The 16,986-nt window shown below is 43.7% G+C and overlaps 2 protein-coding genes across 4 annotated transcripts; both read right to left on the bottom strand.

Moving 5' to 3' along the window:
* Positions 1-634: 634 nt before the first annotated feature.
* Positions 635-13,974, bottom strand: deaf1 (DEAF1 transcription factor). Of its 3 annotated transcripts, none has more exons than XM_088995669.1 (13): positions 13,466-13,974; positions 10,744-10,841; positions 10,034-10,160; positions 9,807-9,956; positions 8,152-8,291; positions 8,012-8,077; positions 7,565-7,600; positions 7,355-7,499; positions 5,344-5,493; positions 3,497-3,762; positions 3,295-3,384; positions 1,948-2,037; positions 635-1,882 (listed from the first exon to the last, which is right to left on the bottom strand). In XM_088995669.1, exons 1-13 carry the CDS (start codon positions 13,647-13,649, stop codon positions 1,766-1,768), a joined length of 1,659 nt encoding a protein of 552 aa, XP_088851795.1. In that variant the 5' UTR covers positions 13,650-13,974; the 3' UTR covers positions 635-1,765. The 3 variants fall into 3 exon arrangements, with proteins under 3 accessions (XP_088851795.1, XP_088851796.1, XP_088851797.1); XM_088995670.1 differs by having other exon boundaries at positions 1,948-2,034; XM_088995671.1 differs by having other exon boundaries at positions 7,355-7,478.
* A 111-nt stretch (positions 13,975-14,085) lies between these two features.
* Positions 14,086-16,763, bottom strand: bet1l (Bet1 golgi vesicular membrane trafficking protein like). Its single transcript, XM_088995677.1, has 4 exons — positions 16,727-16,763; positions 16,333-16,418; positions 14,726-14,782; positions 14,086-14,654 (listed from the first exon to the last, which is right to left on the bottom strand). Exons 1-4 carry the CDS (start codon positions 16,746-16,748, stop codon positions 14,487-14,489), a joined length of 333 nt encoding a protein of 110 aa, XP_088851803.1. The 5' UTR covers positions 16,749-16,763; the 3' UTR covers positions 14,086-14,486.
* Between the last annotated feature and the right edge of the window lie 223 nt (positions 16,764-16,986).

Raw genomic sequence — 16,986 nt, 5'->3', positions numbered from 1 at the left:
GCCGCACGTGATTGGTCAAGAACGCAGCAGTGAGGGGAGGGGTTACAGAAACACAGAGCTGCAAATAAAAATAGATAGGCAGACGACAGAGAGAGAAAATGGATAGAAAACCATGAAATTTGGACTCGTTTCAACTTTATTGATAGTTCAAAGGCAGAGTGTAGACTGCAAGGTTAAAATATCCCATCAATTTGAAGAGAAAGCACAAGCAAGGGTATCATCTATTAATGCAGTTTCAAGCGTGTCTGCCTGCATCTGTTGCAATATAACAACTTCCAAGATGTACAACCCGGAGGTCCTTGAAACACTTGATGCAAAAAGCTATCAACCCAGCTAAACAACACAATTGATGAGGAACTAGGTAAAATTATCGCATAGAAAGCACGGCAACTTCACTCGGATAACGTCAAGAGGCAACCTGGAAGTTCGTCATCCATTGATGATTTCTAAGCTGGCCGCGGATGGTTCGGGAACTTTAACCGTCGTACAGGGATTCATAGTGTCATTCGTCACGGTGAGGCAACCGGTTCTTACGATGAAGCTACCAAAGCTTACAAGGATTCATTCCTCAAGATGGCCACTTCATTCCATCAAGCCATCAACGACCATCACAAAGGTCAATAAAACGACTTCATTAAACAGTACAGTTTATTTGATTAATTACAATACCATAGCACATTTATTATACATAAAATAAGGTCTATTTTGTGTCATTTTAAAGGACAACCGACATCACTTTTTTGTTTCCTGACATCAGAAAAAGGTTTTATAGCATCTAAAATACCCAAAAGTCAAATGCTAAACACCAATAAAAATGACTTAAAGTGTGCTGAAACTGCAAAAAATTGAACCCGGAAGTGGCCAGTTTCAGAAGGTCCCGCCCCCTTGTTCGTGGTGTCACGCCAAGACGTCTTGCCTTGCTGGAGAATCAAAACAATGGCTTGAGATTGGGAGAAGATGCTTTCTTGTTACTCATCCAGTTATGAATATGATTCAAATAGTTCTGAAGAGGAAAGCATACATGTTTGCAATCGATTAAAGAATTGATTCCGTGCCATTTTGAGGCAACATTGGGGGGAAATGTAGCACCCAAAAAAGGCAGAAGATGGTGACAAAGCTCCGTGTGGAAAATGGTTCAACATTTTTATCACAACACACAAAGATTCACCATAGTGTTGATTATATGTTTTCCTTCTAATTTTGCCATCAACACGAAGTTTTCAGACCAAACAAAGTACCGCAAAATGCATTGACGTGATAAAAGGACTGCTACAGTGTGTCCTTTCTCGGTCAGAGGCGTTCCTTCAGTGATGTGACGTGAGGACTCGTCACCAACTCAAAAACAAGACTTCCGGAATATTCGGCGCGAGTCTTAAAAGGTAAATACGCGGTGGAATCTTTGTAAAATACGCTCAGAAGAAGTTATTTGAAGCCATTTTACAACTTATGGACACAACTTGTTCGAAGGCGTCGGTTGTCTTTTAAGGCTTAGAAAATTAGAAAATCGAAAATTGTGTTTGATGGGGACCTGGGAACGGATTATTCTCATTTTAATGGTTACCTATTGGAAATTAATGTTTGGGATACACACTTTTCCCCTTCCACACTCAATCAACCAATTCACACTTTGAAATGGTTTTATCTTGGCACCAAACCATGACGACAACAAACAAAAAAATTTCGGAGCTACAGAAAAATAACTCCAAATGATCTTTGCCAACACACACACACACACACACACACACACACACACACACACACACAATCAAGCCACGCCGTCTTGTTTGAATTTGTCCATGCCAAGTGCCGCCATTGGCTCGTCCTGCGCCGGGGCCCCGCCTCCTCCTGATTGGAAGCAGCTGTTCTGATGATCTCGCCAGTCCTGCAATCAAGACGAGACCCTCGTCACCCTGCCCACCACCTTTTCCAGCCACTCCCCTCACTCACCTTCCTCTGGCAGAAATTGGAGCAGTAGTTGACTTTGCGGCAGCCGGTGCACTCGCTGAGGGCCACGCGGCCGCAGTTCTCGCACATCTGCTGAAAAGACCACACGGCGGCCATTACCTTTTAACCATTCACTGCCATTCCCGTATTTCATTGGGAATTATGTATGTATTGGGAAATATGTAATTATGATGTAGAGCGTAATTCCCGATTGTGTTTGGGTTTTGTTTTGTCATGCTTGGGTGCCGATAAAGTGTTGGCCAGACCTCTGGCAATGTTTTTTTTTTTCCTTTGTTAGTTTCAGCTGTTGTTCAAGCCCGATAGAAATCGATATACGGTGATAACTCAGCTTACAAACTTAATTGGTTCCCAGAAAGTGTCTTCCAAACATGTATTTCCCATAGGAAACCATTAAAATGAGAATAATCCGTTCCCAGGTCCCCATACAACATAATTTTCTACTAAATAAGCCTTAAAAGTACACAAAATAGACCTTATTTTACGTATAATAAATGTGCTATTGGATTGTAATTCAACAAATAAACTTGTAATGTATAATCAAGTGGTTTTATTGACCTTTGTGATGGTTGTTGATGGCCTGATGGAATGGAGTGGGAGGAGGGAGTTACTGTTTGGAAGGAGAGTCACCTTCCGAGTGAAGTTGCTGTCCTTTCTCGACGATAATCCCCTCACTCACACTGTCCCCTGCTAGCTGCTTTTCGTTAATCCAAATCAACAGAAGTTTTTCAACCTCTTCTATTGCCTGAGACCGTTGCTTAAACACAGAAATACCCTTAGCCACATGTAGCAACTTAGCATACGGGTACTGGAACGCCAAGTCACACAAACACACACCTCGTTGGTGTTTTTCAATGAGCTTCTTCTGCTCTCGTGTCCTCTTCGGCTAAACACTAGCCTGTGATGGGGTCTTTTTCGGTCCAAACGTACTGCACTCGATAACAAACCAAACCCGCACTCATAGAAAGGGTGTGACAAAAACTAGTCCGCCAGCCACCATGGCGCTGTTCGTCCGTATAGTTTGGTGTTCAGCCGCCGAAAACTCGTCCGCCATCTACCGGGTTGTATTTTGGACAGCCGCCCCCATTTCAAGCTCATATAACTCCAGATAGCTTAGGAATTAACTATTTGTTTCTGATGAAAGAAGAGAGTCTAAGGTTTCTAACGCCGAATTGAATGTTGATGTCGTCCAAAAAGTCAATATTGTGTGGGTCCTGGAATTGGCATGACAATGACAAAAACCCTGGCACAGGAGTGGACACATGTTGGCACATGGTCTGCCAGTCAACATGGCGAGGCATTGTGACTAAAAACGGGTAGTGTAAAACTTACATTGAGGATGACTTCGGCAATGTCGCTGCTCCGTTTGGCTTGCAAGTCGTCCGGCGGCGTCTGGTTCTGGAAGGACTGACTGACGGCACACTGAAGCAACACAAACGAGAGCAGAAGTGCTTCGTGAAGCTTCGCTCGTCCATCACGACCGCGAGGGTCCGTTGCAAGTGATTATTCGGCGACCCCCGACCCCCAGCCTTACCACTTTGTGACCTTTATTGTCCCCTTTGGCCTGCTGGATGAGGGCTTTGAGTTGCTGCGCGTTGCTCACCAGGGTGTCGGCCATCTCGTCCAGGGCCTGCCAGGGGTGGGCGGGGCTGGAGTTCAAGAGAGGCGGGGCCGGCGCCGAGGTGGCCGCCGCCTCCAGAGTGCCCACCAGCGAGGCCGAGGGGGAGGCCACCGACATCTTGGCTTGGGGGCACAGCGCTAACGCCGCCAACGCCGGCAGCGCCGGCAACGCCGTCAACACTGACGGAACAGGAGAGAAGTGGTTCGGGCCTCGCTTAACACCGACGCCTCACTTCTTGTGCCGGATTTAAATAATCCATTCATCCAGGGGTGCCAAAGTCATTTTTTTGTCGTTACGGTTTCCTCTCGCCGGCCATTTTGAATTTGGGGAAAACAAACTAATCAATAACTATCATTAGCGCTTTGCTTCCTCACCGATGATTAAAAGAGTTGGACATACACGCACATTCCACCATGATGTCCCTGATCCACTGCTGAAAAGGACGCTTTGATCCTCTCCTCTTTCATCAACAACTGCTTCATGTCACAAAGAGGGTACAGCAAGTGCTGAAGAATGAATGATTCGCTGTGTCTTTGTGATGTCATATTGTGTTTTTTTTTACTTCAAGATGGCGCCGCGAGAGTGGCTGCCTTTCCAGCAGCTCCTGTATTTTGTTTTTCTACTTCTTTCTTTCCTTTTCTTTCTCCTCTTCCTTTCGTAACTTTGCTGCTGTGTAATGTCAATTTCTCCACTGCGAGACGAATAAAGGTACATACAATCCAATATAGCCATCTAGCTAGCTCTCTAGCTAGCTATTTAACTTGCCCTGTGATTGCTTAGTGACCTTGAGAGTTTTGACCAGCGCTTGTAAAGAAATGTATTATTATTATTATTATTATTATTATTATTATTATTAGCTATCTCTTAGCTGGCTAGCTTTCTATCTATTTCAGTTACTTCCGGGTTGAGTTTTATCTGTGTATTTAATAGTGACATTCAGTGTATTAGCTAACAATCGAGCTGGCTAGCTATTCGCTATGGAGCTATCCAGCTGGCTATCCATTAGCTATCTGCTAGCTGGCGGGCTACCTTTCTATCTGTGTATTTAATCGTGACATTCAGTGTATTAGCTAACTAACTATCTATCTAGATAGCTAGCTAGCTAGATAGCTATGGAGCTATCTGCTAGCTGGCGGGCTACCTTTCTATCTGTGTATTTAATAGTGACATTCAGTGTATTAGCTAACTATCTATCTAGATAGCTAGCTAGCTATGGAGCTATCTACGTGGCTAGCTATCTAGCTAGATATCTGTTGGCTATCTATGAGCTATCTACTAGCTGGCTTCCTATTTATTAACTTTCGGGTTGAGTGAACGCTGGCGGGTGTGGCTGCCGCTGCTCACCCACAGAAAAACTTATCCTGTGACTGTAAAGTGACCTTGAGAGTTTTGAAAGGCGCATATAAATACAATGTAGTATTATTATTATTAGTTTTCAAGTAAAAAAATAATGACTGTTATTGTGGTTGGACATGGTTGAAATTTGGGTTGTGACTTTGATTTGCTTTTTGGTGGGCCAGATTTGGCCCCCGAGCCTTGACTTTGACACCTGCGATCGAATGGATTAGCGCATTAGCTGAATACTTTAGAAAGAAAGCTAACTAGCTCTATAGATGAGCATGGAATTTCACAAGTTCGATTTGCTTTGGCGGGCCGAAGAAAATGATGTGGCGGAACAGATTTGGCCCCCGGGCCTCGACTTGGGCACATGTGCATTAATCTGTTACCCCCCCCCCCAACCCCCAGGCCAATCAGAGCACCTGCCGTGTCTGCGTAGACTTCGCTCTGCGCTGAGGCGTCCGAGATGATGGCGGCGGTGGCGGCGGCGGCCGCTGCCGTGTCGCTGCCGGGCGAGTGCCCGAAAGACAACGTCCCCGACGGGGTGATCTGACCCATCGGTGACACCGTGACTGCAAGAAGAAAAAAGAAGTGACTTCACAGAGTAGATTTTAGCACGCAACGGATTGTGTCGTATAAAGGGTCAAAATGTCAACGCTATATGAATCCCGATTTCACGAGATTCATTTTCCATTCGCTAACGACTTTCAGAGCGTAATACTCCAGACCCATCTATCTAGCCTATCTAGCCATCTATTAGCTGACTAGCTATCTAGCTAGCTATCTGGCTGGCTATCTATTAGCCATGTATTAGCTAGCTAGCTATATTTCTATCTATTTGAGTTTATCTGGCTATCTAGCTAGCTATCTATTAGCTGTCTAGCTAGCTGGCTGCCGATCTAGTTTATTGAGCTATCTATCTATTAGCTAACTAGCTATCCAGCTAGCTATCTGGCTGGCTATCTATTAGCTATGTATTAGCTAGCTTTCTATCTTTATTTATTTATTTATTTATTTATTTATTTATTTATTTTTCACTTTCTAAACATGTATTTATTTATGTATTCATTATTCACTTTCTAAACACAGAAATTTGAGTCAAAGTAAACTAAAGTAATGGCTCAGTCCATGTATTTATTTATTATTCACTTTCTAAACATGTATTTATTTATGTATTTATTATTCACTCTCCAAACATGTATTTATTTACGTATTTATTATTCACTTTCTAAACATGTATCTATTTATGTATTTATTCAGGAATTAATTTATTGATGTATATATTCACAAATTAATTTATGTATGTACAGTAAAGTCTTGTTATATCGATATCGGATATATCGATAGTCCCGGTTATATCGATATTTTTTCGGACTCCCTTGAATATCGATATAACAAGACTTTACTGTATTTGAGTTTAGCTGGCTATCTAGCTGGCTACCTAGCTAGCTATCTATTAGCTGTCTAGCTAGCTGGCTGCCTAGCTAGCCTATCTATTAGCTGACTAGCTATCTAGCTAGCTATCTGGCTGGCTATCTATGCTATGTATTAGCTAGCTAGCTAGCTTTCTATCTATTTGAGTTTAGCTAGCTATCAAGATGGCTATCTAGCTGGCGACCTAGCTAGCTAGCTATTTGCTATGCATTAGCTGTCTAGCTAGCTGTATGCCTTTCTAACCTATCTATATATTAGCTGACTAGCTATTTAGCTAGCTAGCTAGCCATATTTCTATCTACTTGAGTTTAGCTGGCTATCTAGATGGCTATCTAGCTGGCTACCTAGCTAGCTATCTATTAGCTACTTAGCTATCTTTCTATCTATTTGAGTTTAACTGGCTATCTAGCTAGCTATCTAGCTGGCCATCTAGATTGCTATCTAGCTGTCTACCGATCTTTCGAGCTATCGATCGATCTTTCTATCTATTTGAGTTTAGCTGGCTATCTAGCTGGCTACCTAGCTAGCTATCTATTTGCTATCTATTAGCTGTCTAGCTAGCTGGCTGCCTATCTAGCTATCTACCTATTAGCTGACAAGCTATCTAGCTAGCTATCTGGCTGGCTATTTATTAGCTATGTATTAGCTAGCTTTCTATCTATTTGCTGGCTATTTAGCTAGCTATCTAGCTAGCTATCTGGCTGGCTATTTATTAGCTATGTATTAGCTAGCTTTCTATCTATTTGCTGGCTATTTAGCTAGCTATCTAGCTGGCTATCTCGCTGGCTACCTAGCTAGCTATCCATTTGCTATCTATTAGTGTGGCTGTCGTAGTGTCGCGTGTGGCTGCCGCTGCTCACCCACAGAAAAACTAATCCAGTGATTGTAAAGTGACCTTGAGAGTTTTGAAAGGCGCTTAGAAATTAAATGGATTATTATTATTATTCTTAACAATTCCCCCGCCCTCCCTCACTGCTGGCCATCAGTCATGTGACTCACAAGCGGTCCCGGTGCTCAACGTGATATTTTTGCTGGCAGGGACGTCCTTTTTGGCGGGGACAGCCGGCGGGTCCGTCTCCTTGCGCCTTCGCTTGTACGGGACGAAGAGCCGCACCGGGCCGTTCTGTTGAACACCCACGTCACACTGGGGATACCCGCAGAAAGCAGGACCAGGGATCATTTTGGATTTCTTTGCTTTTTGAAGAGTACCATTGTGATGTTCTCCGCTTCCAAGGACTCTCCATCCTTTTAACGACAAATACACAATTAGCCAGAGAGTGTAACACACGGGTGTCCAAGTGAAGGCCCGGGGGCCAAATCGGGCCCGTCACATCATTTTCTTCGGCCCACGAAAGCAAATCAAACTTGTGAAATTTTGTGCTCATCGATCGAGCTCGCTAGAGAGCGAGTTAGCTTTCTTTCTACCATATTCAGCTAGCAGGCTAATCCATTCGATCACAGGTGTCAAAGTCAAGGCTCGGGGGCCAAACCTGGCCCGCCGCATCAAACTCGTGAAATTCCATGCTCATCTATCGAGCTAGCTAGGGAGCTAACTAGTGGCAAGTGCAGCGAATCGGATGCCAACGGATGGCGAAATGGTGGCGAATCGGACGGCGCAGCAACACATTTGTAGGAACAGAGACGGCGGCGCCTCACCGGGACCATGTCGTCGCAGCAGGCAGCGCACGTGCACGAGGCGGCGTGGGGGTTGAGGATGCGGTCCTGCGCACACACACACACGAGGTCCGAGTATAAGGCACGGAAAGACGGACAGACGGACAGGGACGCGCTGGGACCTGGATGAGGCAAAGCAGTGGCCTCCCTCCGTAGCGGATGCTCCTCTTCCAGTCTTTGCTGCAGGCGCGACCCGCCAGGGCCTCAAACTCGGTGGGCGTCAACCACCGCTGATCGTGTTTGATGCAGCGACCTTTACCGCCTCCAAACATAAACAATGTAATAAAAAAAAATAATTAAAAACCAGTCAAAACGGATTAACAAATTTTACATTGATTATACAGTGATACCTTGGCTTACGAACTGATGGAGTGTGCAAGGCGAAAAGTGTATATCCCAAACATTAAATTCCCATAGGAAACCATTAAAATGAGAATAATCCGTTCCCAGGTCCCCATAAAACATCATTTTCTACTTTCTAATTTTCTAAGCCTTAAAACTACACAAAATATACATTATATGTATCATAAAGAAATAAACTACAGTATAATAAAGTCATTTTATTGACCTTTGTGATGGTCGTTGATGGTTTGATGGAGTGGAGTGGTCGGTTTCATCAGCTTTAAACACTTGATGAGGAACGTAGCCTTCTTCCACTATCTTGAATGATTCCATTTTGCAGCTTTATCGTCAGAACTGGCTGCCTCACCATGACGAATGACACTATGAATCCCTGTACGACGGTTAAAGTTCTCGAACTATCCGTGGCTAGCCTTGAAATCATCAAAGGATGCCGAACTTTCAGGTTGCCGCTTGAGGCTATCCGAGTGAAGTTGCCGTGCTTGCTCTGTGATCATTTTTATCTAGTTCCTCATCAATTGTGTTCTGTTTAGCTAGGTTGATAGCTTTTTGCATCAAGTGTACAGATGTCTTGTGGGGGTTATTTGTGGAGCCTGATTATGGGATATTTTAACCTTGCAGTCTACACTCTGCCTTTGAACTATCAATAGAATTGAAATGAGTCCAAATTTCACTGTTTTCTATCCATTTTCTCACTCTCTGTCGTCTGCTTATCTATTTTCATTTGCAGCTCTGTGTTTCTGTAACTCCCCCCCACTCACTGCTGCGTTCTTGACCAATCACATGCGGCTTTAAGACTGGGGGCGGGGAATAGAGGACAAAAAATAGTGGCTGCCATTTCCTTGTTAGGAGAACGGGCTCGTTCACGAACGACACATCACTCATTGTTGCCCTCCGTGTGTATCCCCAAAAATAGTTCGTATGCCAAGATTAAATTCTCGTGAATTTAACGTTCGTAAACCGACAAGTTCGTTAGCCAAGGCGTTCGTAAGCCGAGGTATCACTGTAATGGGAAATGTTGTTTCGGTTTTTGAACCCCCCACCCCCACCCAAATTTCTGCAAATTTCCCCATTGCGGGACGAATAAAGGTTTTCTGATTCTGAACAAATGGGTTTTCGAACAGCTTTTTGGAACAGATTATGGTCAAAAACCTTGGATTGCCTGTATATTCAAATTGTACTGGCCTTTCACAGATAACGGCAGTATCGGTGATTTGGTATCGGCGCATACTGAGCAGATTGAGAACGGAGTACGAGTCTGAAAAATATTGCGCCGACATCCCGTTGTGTATTCTGATCTTGCGATGTAGCACGCGCTCAAGTTAGCCACGTCTGCCATTTTGTTACGTCCCAAGTCCTTTGCGCCGGTGACATTTCCTCTCAACGGTGACGCGGCGGTTGCGTCTGGTGTGCTCACCGGAGCCCAGGCGGCTTTTGTAGAGGACGCCGCTGCTGTTGCGGCATCGCACCGGCAGCTCGTTGTTGTATACCGACGGGTCCCAGTTGTACTTGGAGGCGGGATCTTTGTCCTGGGGAGGAGCCAGCGGGGTAGACCGAGTCGACAGGTCTGAGAGGTCAAACGGGAGGCAGGGGGGGTCACAAACAGATCCAAAGATGCACTAAGGGCGCGACGTTCGCATCTACCAGTCGAGATGGCGGACACCGGTTTGAGTCGGTCTTGCTGGCCAACGCTTTCGTCGGTGTGGACCACGATGAGCGTGGTCTTCTGGCCGCTCAGACCCTCGGCAAGCTCCAGGGGGCTCCTTCCGCTCTATCAGGCGCAAAGAGAAACTCAAACACACCCATACATACGTATGATTGTAGATGACTGAATGTGGGTGTCCCACAGGGCTCAATTCCGGGGCCTTTGCTGTTCTCACTGACTCGGCAACCATTGGCTTCCATCTTATGTCAAGTCAAAGTCATAGTCAGCTTTATTGTCAAATATGCTAGTAAGCATGACATACGGCACAGATGAAATTAATGTCCTCTCGGACCCAGCGTGCGAGGCACTTAAAACGCGGCTAAAAAAGACAGACAATTGACGACACATGTAATTTCTGAATGTAAAGTGAGGTAGTGTCGTATGTAACGTGACGTAGTGTAGTAATGCAAAAACAAACAAAAAAAAAGGTTGAAGTGAGGTCTTGCAGAAAAAAATAGAGTTTACGTTGATAGTACAGCGTGTAGCGTGTATTCAGAGTTCGGTGAGTGTGGCAGTGGGAAAGGGCAGGGGGGGCAGGGCTGGGAGGTAGTTGAGTCTCCTGACTGCCTGGTGGCAACATGGAATTTCCTTTTGCTCCTATGCTCAAGACTGTCTCGGGCGTGTATATTATACGTGTGTTCAGCTTTACCAACACGTGTTCCGGAAGGTTCTCCACCGCATCCACCGGGGTGGCGAAAACGTTGTCGTCTGCAGCCTGAACGTCTTCCACCGCCACCGTGGAGACTTCTGCGCCCGGACATGAGCACAAGCAAGAACACTTGCGTAATTATTCTTTGAGGATTAATATTAGTATAAGATACATTTTAGGTCAAGCTTTTTAAATTATAGCATTAAAAAATCAATAAAAATGTACTGTATATTAAAATCAATTAAAAATACGCAAATAAGTGTTTTGTTTTTTTTTTTACTTTTTTTGGTAGCTCTTTTTTTTATATTAAGATACATTCGTCTGTGTAAGCTCTCAGTCGTACAGGAGTGGTCCACCGGTATCACCTCATCAGCATTACGAATGTTGCCTAACCTGTTTTGCCTAAGCAGGCTGTTGTACGAACAATCCAAATTGAACCTCACCCCACCAGACCGGTTTAATGAAGGATTTTGTCGTTTTATGAGAATTGCTTCTTTTACTCCCCTTTCAAATCATCTATGTTCTTTCGCTAAGATTTTAATCTAATCGTCGTCAAATGAGTGGTTGCTAGCTTTTAGGTGCAAATGTACTGCCCATTGAGGCCCACTTGTATTATCCCTGCGATGTTGATAGTCATTTTTTGAGAATATGTTGAGTCTCCCCAATGTACTGCTCTTTACAATTTTCATTCTTACAATGTATGGAATAAACTACATTACTTTGTTTTTCATTTGGTAGCCTATCTTTTGGATGCACTAATTTTTGCCTTAACGTATTTATCGGTTTGAAATAAGTAGGAATTTTGTGTTGCCAAATGACTCTTTGTAGTTTTTCAGAAACTCCTGCAATGTAAGGTACTGCTACTCCTCTCCTTTTTGTATCTTCAGAATTTTTGGTTTCATTCCCTATTCTTTCTTTCTGACATTTGTTGAATGACCACTGAGGGTACCTACAGTTAGTGAGTGCTCTCCTGATATGTTGTATGTACATTTGCACCTAAAAGCTAGCAACCACTCATTTGACGACAATGAGGTTAAAATCTTAGCGAAAGAACATAGATGGTTTGAAAGGGGGGTAAAAGAAGCAATTCTCATAAAACAACTAAATCCTTCATTAAACCGGTCTGGTGGGGTGAGGTTCAATTTGGATCGTTCATACAATAGCCTGCTTAGGCAACACAGGTTAGGCAACGTTCGTAATGCTGATGAGGTGATACCGGTGGGAGTGGGGCAAATAGGCCAGTCGTTAGTCAGGAATGTAGGAACAATCAGTGGGGCCACAGGGAGTGGTCCTCTGCTCCCCCCAACCTGAGAGTAGGGACCTATCCTAGCTGTGTCCGGCGCCACCAGGTCCGGACATTAGGGATATATAAATAGGGCCGATACGACCAGTCAGACTTTAGTTCGCTGACGAAGGCTCTTGGATAGGAGGCGAAACGTCCGACACCTTCAAAAAAACTACAGATGACGGCTGAAGAAACCTTCTCATCGATTAAGATTCATTGTATTTAATGTTATTAATTTGGCCCATTGTAATAACTTTTAAATTTAAAATTTTGGATTTACTGTATCGCTAGCTAACTGTTGGCTAGCTAGTTAGCTCATGGCTAGCTATCGAACTTGTTCTGTGACTGTGAAGTGACCTTGAGAGTTTTGAAAGGCGGTTATAAATCAAATGTATTATTATTATTATTATTATTATTAAACCACACAACCACTGGTGTTATTATGGGGGTTTAGCTCGACACTGCCCAAAATGAACTGAGATAATATGAAAATAATGATTTTATCGAGCCTCTAGTCACCAGACGACGAGAATAGAAGGCGGCATTTTCATGCATCAATTCTTGTCGTCATGGGAGAAATTCAATTAAGAGTTCAAAGTGAATATTTTCATTCAGTGTGGGAAGAGTTGCGTCAAACTACTTTGTTGTTGTGCAGCCGCAACCCTGCAATATAATAATCCATTTCATTTATAAGCGTCTTTCAACTCTCAAGGTCACTTTACAGTCACATTATAAGTTTTGCAGTAGGTAAGCAGCAGCAGCCACATGCGCCAGCGTTCACTCGACCCGGAAGTAAGTCAAATAGATAGGAAGCTGGCTAGATAGCTAAGATATAGCTGTCCCCGCCTAGTTTGGTGTGGGAAATTTTGGCCAACAAGTAGAAAGTTAACACGGAAGTAATTCAAATACATAGAAAGTTAGCCAGCTAACAGATAGCTAATAGATATCTAGAAATCGTCAAATTTTATTTTATGCTTAATCTATATTCCACATAGGCAACATTGATCAGAATGCCGTGTTTAGATGAACGAGTAAATTAATAAGTAGAAAATAAATAATAATTAATAAATACATATTATTAAATAATAATTTAATAATAAATAAATAAAATGAATTAATGAACAACTACATAAATAACCAAACAGATGGACGGAAGACAGAAAAAAAAGTAAAAAGGACCAGACGGCGAACGATTACCGTAATACTGAAATACCAACACGATTGTTTCACGTGAGAAGCGAAAACAAATCGACGAAATACATTTGCTTGCGATGCGTCGTGTTCAATAGTTTGAGAAGCTGTCAGGATGCCGACGAACGGCAAGTAAGACGAAATCTGAAGAAAAAGCTCCCCGTGAGAAGCAAGAAGTGGGTGCAATTTTTGACTTTTAGCGCCATTTCGACGAGGATTTGGCTAACTCGGAGCTCGCCGCCTTGCCTGCGAAATCCGATTCGGCGTCGTCGTCGTGGTTCGGCAAGGCTTCGGCCCCCATGTCGATGTTTTCCGGCGCCGCCATGACGGCCATCGTGGAGACTTCGGCCTCCGACTCGGTATCCGAGCCCGCCCGCCGGCAGGGTTCGTCCAACCCGAGCGCCTTCGTCGCAGACTCCGCTTCGTCCATTCCTCCGGCGAAGGACACCCGACGAGAGCCGAATTCGACCGAAGAGTCACGGGGAACACCGAGGAAGGACTCGGTAGACGCTCGGTGACGAGCTCGCTTCACTTGAAGGAAAACCAAAGCGCCATTCGGTTTTCTTGGGAAACAATGCGAATGCCACGCCAGACACAAAACGCCACCTCGCGGTTTGTTTGGCCACAAGTCCTGTCAACGAGTCACCGGAGATAGCCGAGCGACGCCGAAGAGTTTCCTGAACGAAACGCCATATGCATCTCATTCCGCTACTGTTATTTCCCAATGACGATGAAAAAATACAACCACTTAATAGAATGCAAACATGTTCTGGGTCATTCGATTTTTTTACAATATATATGAATTTTTCACGAGTAAGTGCACATTATATCAATGTCGGTTTTTTGATTAACCCCTATGCAGTACATATTAAAAATAAATGCATTGTCATCATTTATTTGGAATTGAAAAGCTATCTGACAAGCTATAAACATTGGTACAAACTAAAAAGGTCATAAATATGCAGCAGCGTTGACATTGAATATGTTATTTTACAAACTCTAGTCTACTGTCATGTCAGGAAGAAATTTGAACTGTACACCACTGGAATTTAACCAAAACTAATGTGCATTTCTTCAATCTGGATGGCCCCAAAAAAACAAAAACAAAAAAGTCATGAGATTCCCAGCTGCCGCTCTCTCTTTGCCGCCCCCTGCAGTTCGCTTCCATGTGTCGCCATGTTTTGTTTCTGCTTGTTTGTTTCCATCCCCTCAACAGTTTGTTTCCTGTGCAGTCCTCGTGTGGCGGAAAGAGACGGCGAGCGGCGTCTCAGCGTTGCATCCTGGTGACGATGTAGTAGAGCACGCAGAAGAAGAGCACCAGGCCGATGGTGACGTAGCACATGATGCGGCGGCTGTCGCGTCCCGAGCGCAACATGTTGGAGAAGCGCTTGGCGCTGCCGCCCAGCAGGCTGGAATTGCCCATAAAATTGGTGTCCTGGCGGGAACAAGAGAGCAGGAAACGTGTCAAAATGCTACTTTTGACGCCCGCAATGGCTTTCCACTCACCATGGCGTCCAAGTAGTCGTTCTGATCGTCGGCCTCTCTGTCGATGTCGTATGCCAGCTGTCAACAGAAGGCTTCACAAATTTACTTCACATTGCAGTTACGCTCACATGGTCATTGCTCTCAAGTAACGTGGAGCGTGTGTGAAGTTTCCTCTCTTCACTTTTTTTGTCTGGCTATCTGGCTGCCTATTGGACTAGCTATCTGGCTGGATACCTAGCTAACTGTCTATTTGCTGTCTGTTAGCTGTCTATTAGCTATCTGGCTATCTATTTGCTGTCTATTTACTGTCTATTAGCTATATAGTTGGCTATCTCACTGGCTACCTAGCTAGCTAGCTATTTGCTGTCTATTAGCTATCTAGTTGGCTAGCTATTAGCTATCTATTTGCTGGCTAGTTAGCTTTCTATGAGTGGGTTGAGTGAACGATGGCGCGTGTGGCTGCCGCTGCTCAACCAAAAAAAAAAAAAAAAACTTATCCTGTGACTGTAAAGTGACCTTGAGTTTTGAAAGGCGCTTATAAATGACCTGTATTATTATCACCCAAAATGAGAGCAGCGACAAGGGGGTGTGGCTTGTCACGGGTTGCACAATTATTATCACAATTTGGCAGCCACAATTAAATAAAACAGTCATTTTTCAGTTAAATCTTCATGAAAGCGATCTTCCAAACACTAGCTCACTGGTGTCGACCTCAAGGCCTTCGGCACAGATGTGGCTCGTCACATTTTATGACGCTATCTTATTTCTGAAGCAACACGTCAAATGATCATATCTACCGTATTTATTCGAGTATAACGCGCAACATTTTCTAGCTAAAAAAGAACTCAAGGTTCTCACATACAGGTAATATGCGACATCTGACAGAGTTCCATTTAGCTACGCTTCATTTCCTTTCCTCCATATCCATAGTTTACATTCACTGTTTACATTGTCAAGAAATGATTTTGATCGCAATTCTTGGTCTGAGCTGAGAAAAATTCAAAAAAAAAAAATTTATACAGATTTTTAATTGAAAATTAGGGGTGAGTGTTATACATGAATCTGGTCATACATAAAGTTATGCTATTGACATGATTTTATTGCTATAAAAGTCATTTCAAGAATATTTGAACAAACTGTTGTGGAGTTTTGATGTTCATTTGTAACGTTTTTTTGTCATACTCCATTATCTTGACCAGTGATATTTATTTAGGATCTACTTTTATGTTAACGCGAGTCATCTTGTAAAGTATAGAGATGTGTCGTTCGCGAAAGAACCGGCTTTAAGAGCCGTCTCTTTCAAGTGAACGACTTCGGTTCAAGCCGCACGCGATCGATCAAAATCCATAGCAGGTGAGGGTTTTCCATACACGCACACATATTCACATACAATGTGCATTTTTTACATTAGTCATTAATGTTACATGTTACTTTGCCTTATTTTTGGTAGTAAATTAATTTTAACACAAAACTGAAGAGCCATTTGGGAGCCATAAACTCCGGCTGTTTTTGGTGAGCCGAGCCAAAAGAGCCGCTTCTCTAAAGAGAGCCAGAGTTCCCATCACTAGTAAAATCAGAGTAGCCGAATATGAGGACAGCGTGGCAGTGAAAACGGCGGATTTACTTACAGATTTGAGGAGGGACACTTTAGTGGCCAAGTTGTCAGCCAGACGCTTGTTCTCGACGTCGAGCATGTCCTCCACCGAGCCATGCCCTGCCGGGAGCAACACGTTGCAGCTTCTATGACACAGTACTCATCGTATGACACACACGACATCAGATCCTTGCGCGCGTTTACAATAAGGACCAACTCTTTGTTAAAAAGGCACCACAAACGCTTCGTCAGAAAGCAAAACAAACGCGTCAATTTCGAGTCTGGTTTTACGGCAACCTACGTGGCAGCCGTATTTCAACTATTAATTATTTCAATGGAAACGATCGTCAATCCAAACTTAAAAGCAAAGCGAAGGATAGTTAGTAACGTGATTCTTTTTTTGCCGAATCGTACGTGTCAAAACAAACCTCTGTTCCAGTCGGCCGCCATGTTGGCCAATGACGTCAGAACAGAACCAGACGTGATTGGACAGCAATCGCCTGGCTGTCACACACAAATCAGAAGTGCCTGTGGTGCGTTCATCTTGGTTGTAGTATTAATAAAAACAACGTTTTGCGTGTGCTTCGATTTATTCTTATTTTTAGTTGTGTGTTTAATGTTTTCACTGTGGCGGAGAGGAAAGAAATTCAATCTGTACTGTGCCGTGTGGATGGATGCGATTTAACAA

Source organism: Hippocampus bargibanti, linkage group LG05 (genome assembly GCF_051943395.1).
Source record: "Hippocampus bargibanti isolate YZ-2025 linkage group LG05, ASM5194339v1, whole genome shotgun sequence".
Classification (NCBI taxonomy): domain Eukaryota; kingdom Metazoa; phylum Chordata; class Actinopteri; order Syngnathiformes; family Syngnathidae; genus Hippocampus; species Hippocampus bargibanti.
This window is presented reverse-complemented; position numbering and strand designations above follow the sequence as displayed.

Excerpts from the sequence above, each read along its gene's own strand:
- bet1l (XM_088995677.1), bottom strand. The coding sequence starts at position 16,748 with ATGGCGGCCGACTGGAACAGAG. Across the intron at positions 16,419-16,726 it reads GGCGGCCGACTGGAACAGAG|GGCATGGCTCGGTGGAGGAC; the intron begins GTTTGTTTTGAC and ends TGCTCCCGGCAG. Across the intron at positions 14,783-16,332 it reads AAGTGTCCCTCCTCAAATCT|CTGGCATACGACATCGACAG; the intron begins GTAAGTAAATCC and ends TTCTGTTGACAG.
- deaf1 (XM_088995669.1), bottom strand. The coding sequence starts at position 13,649 with ATGGACGAAGCGGAGTCTGCGACGAAGGCGCTCGGGTTGGACGAACCC. Across the intron at positions 8,292-9,806 it reads CAAAAGCCGCCTGGGCTCCG|GCGGTAAAGGTCGCTGCATC; the intron begins GTGAGCACACCA and ends TTATGTTTGGAG. Across the intron at positions 1,883-1,947 it reads CCAATTTCTGCCAGAGGAAG|GACTGGCGAGATCATCAGAA; the intron begins GTGAGTGAGGGG and ends TCTTGATTGCAG.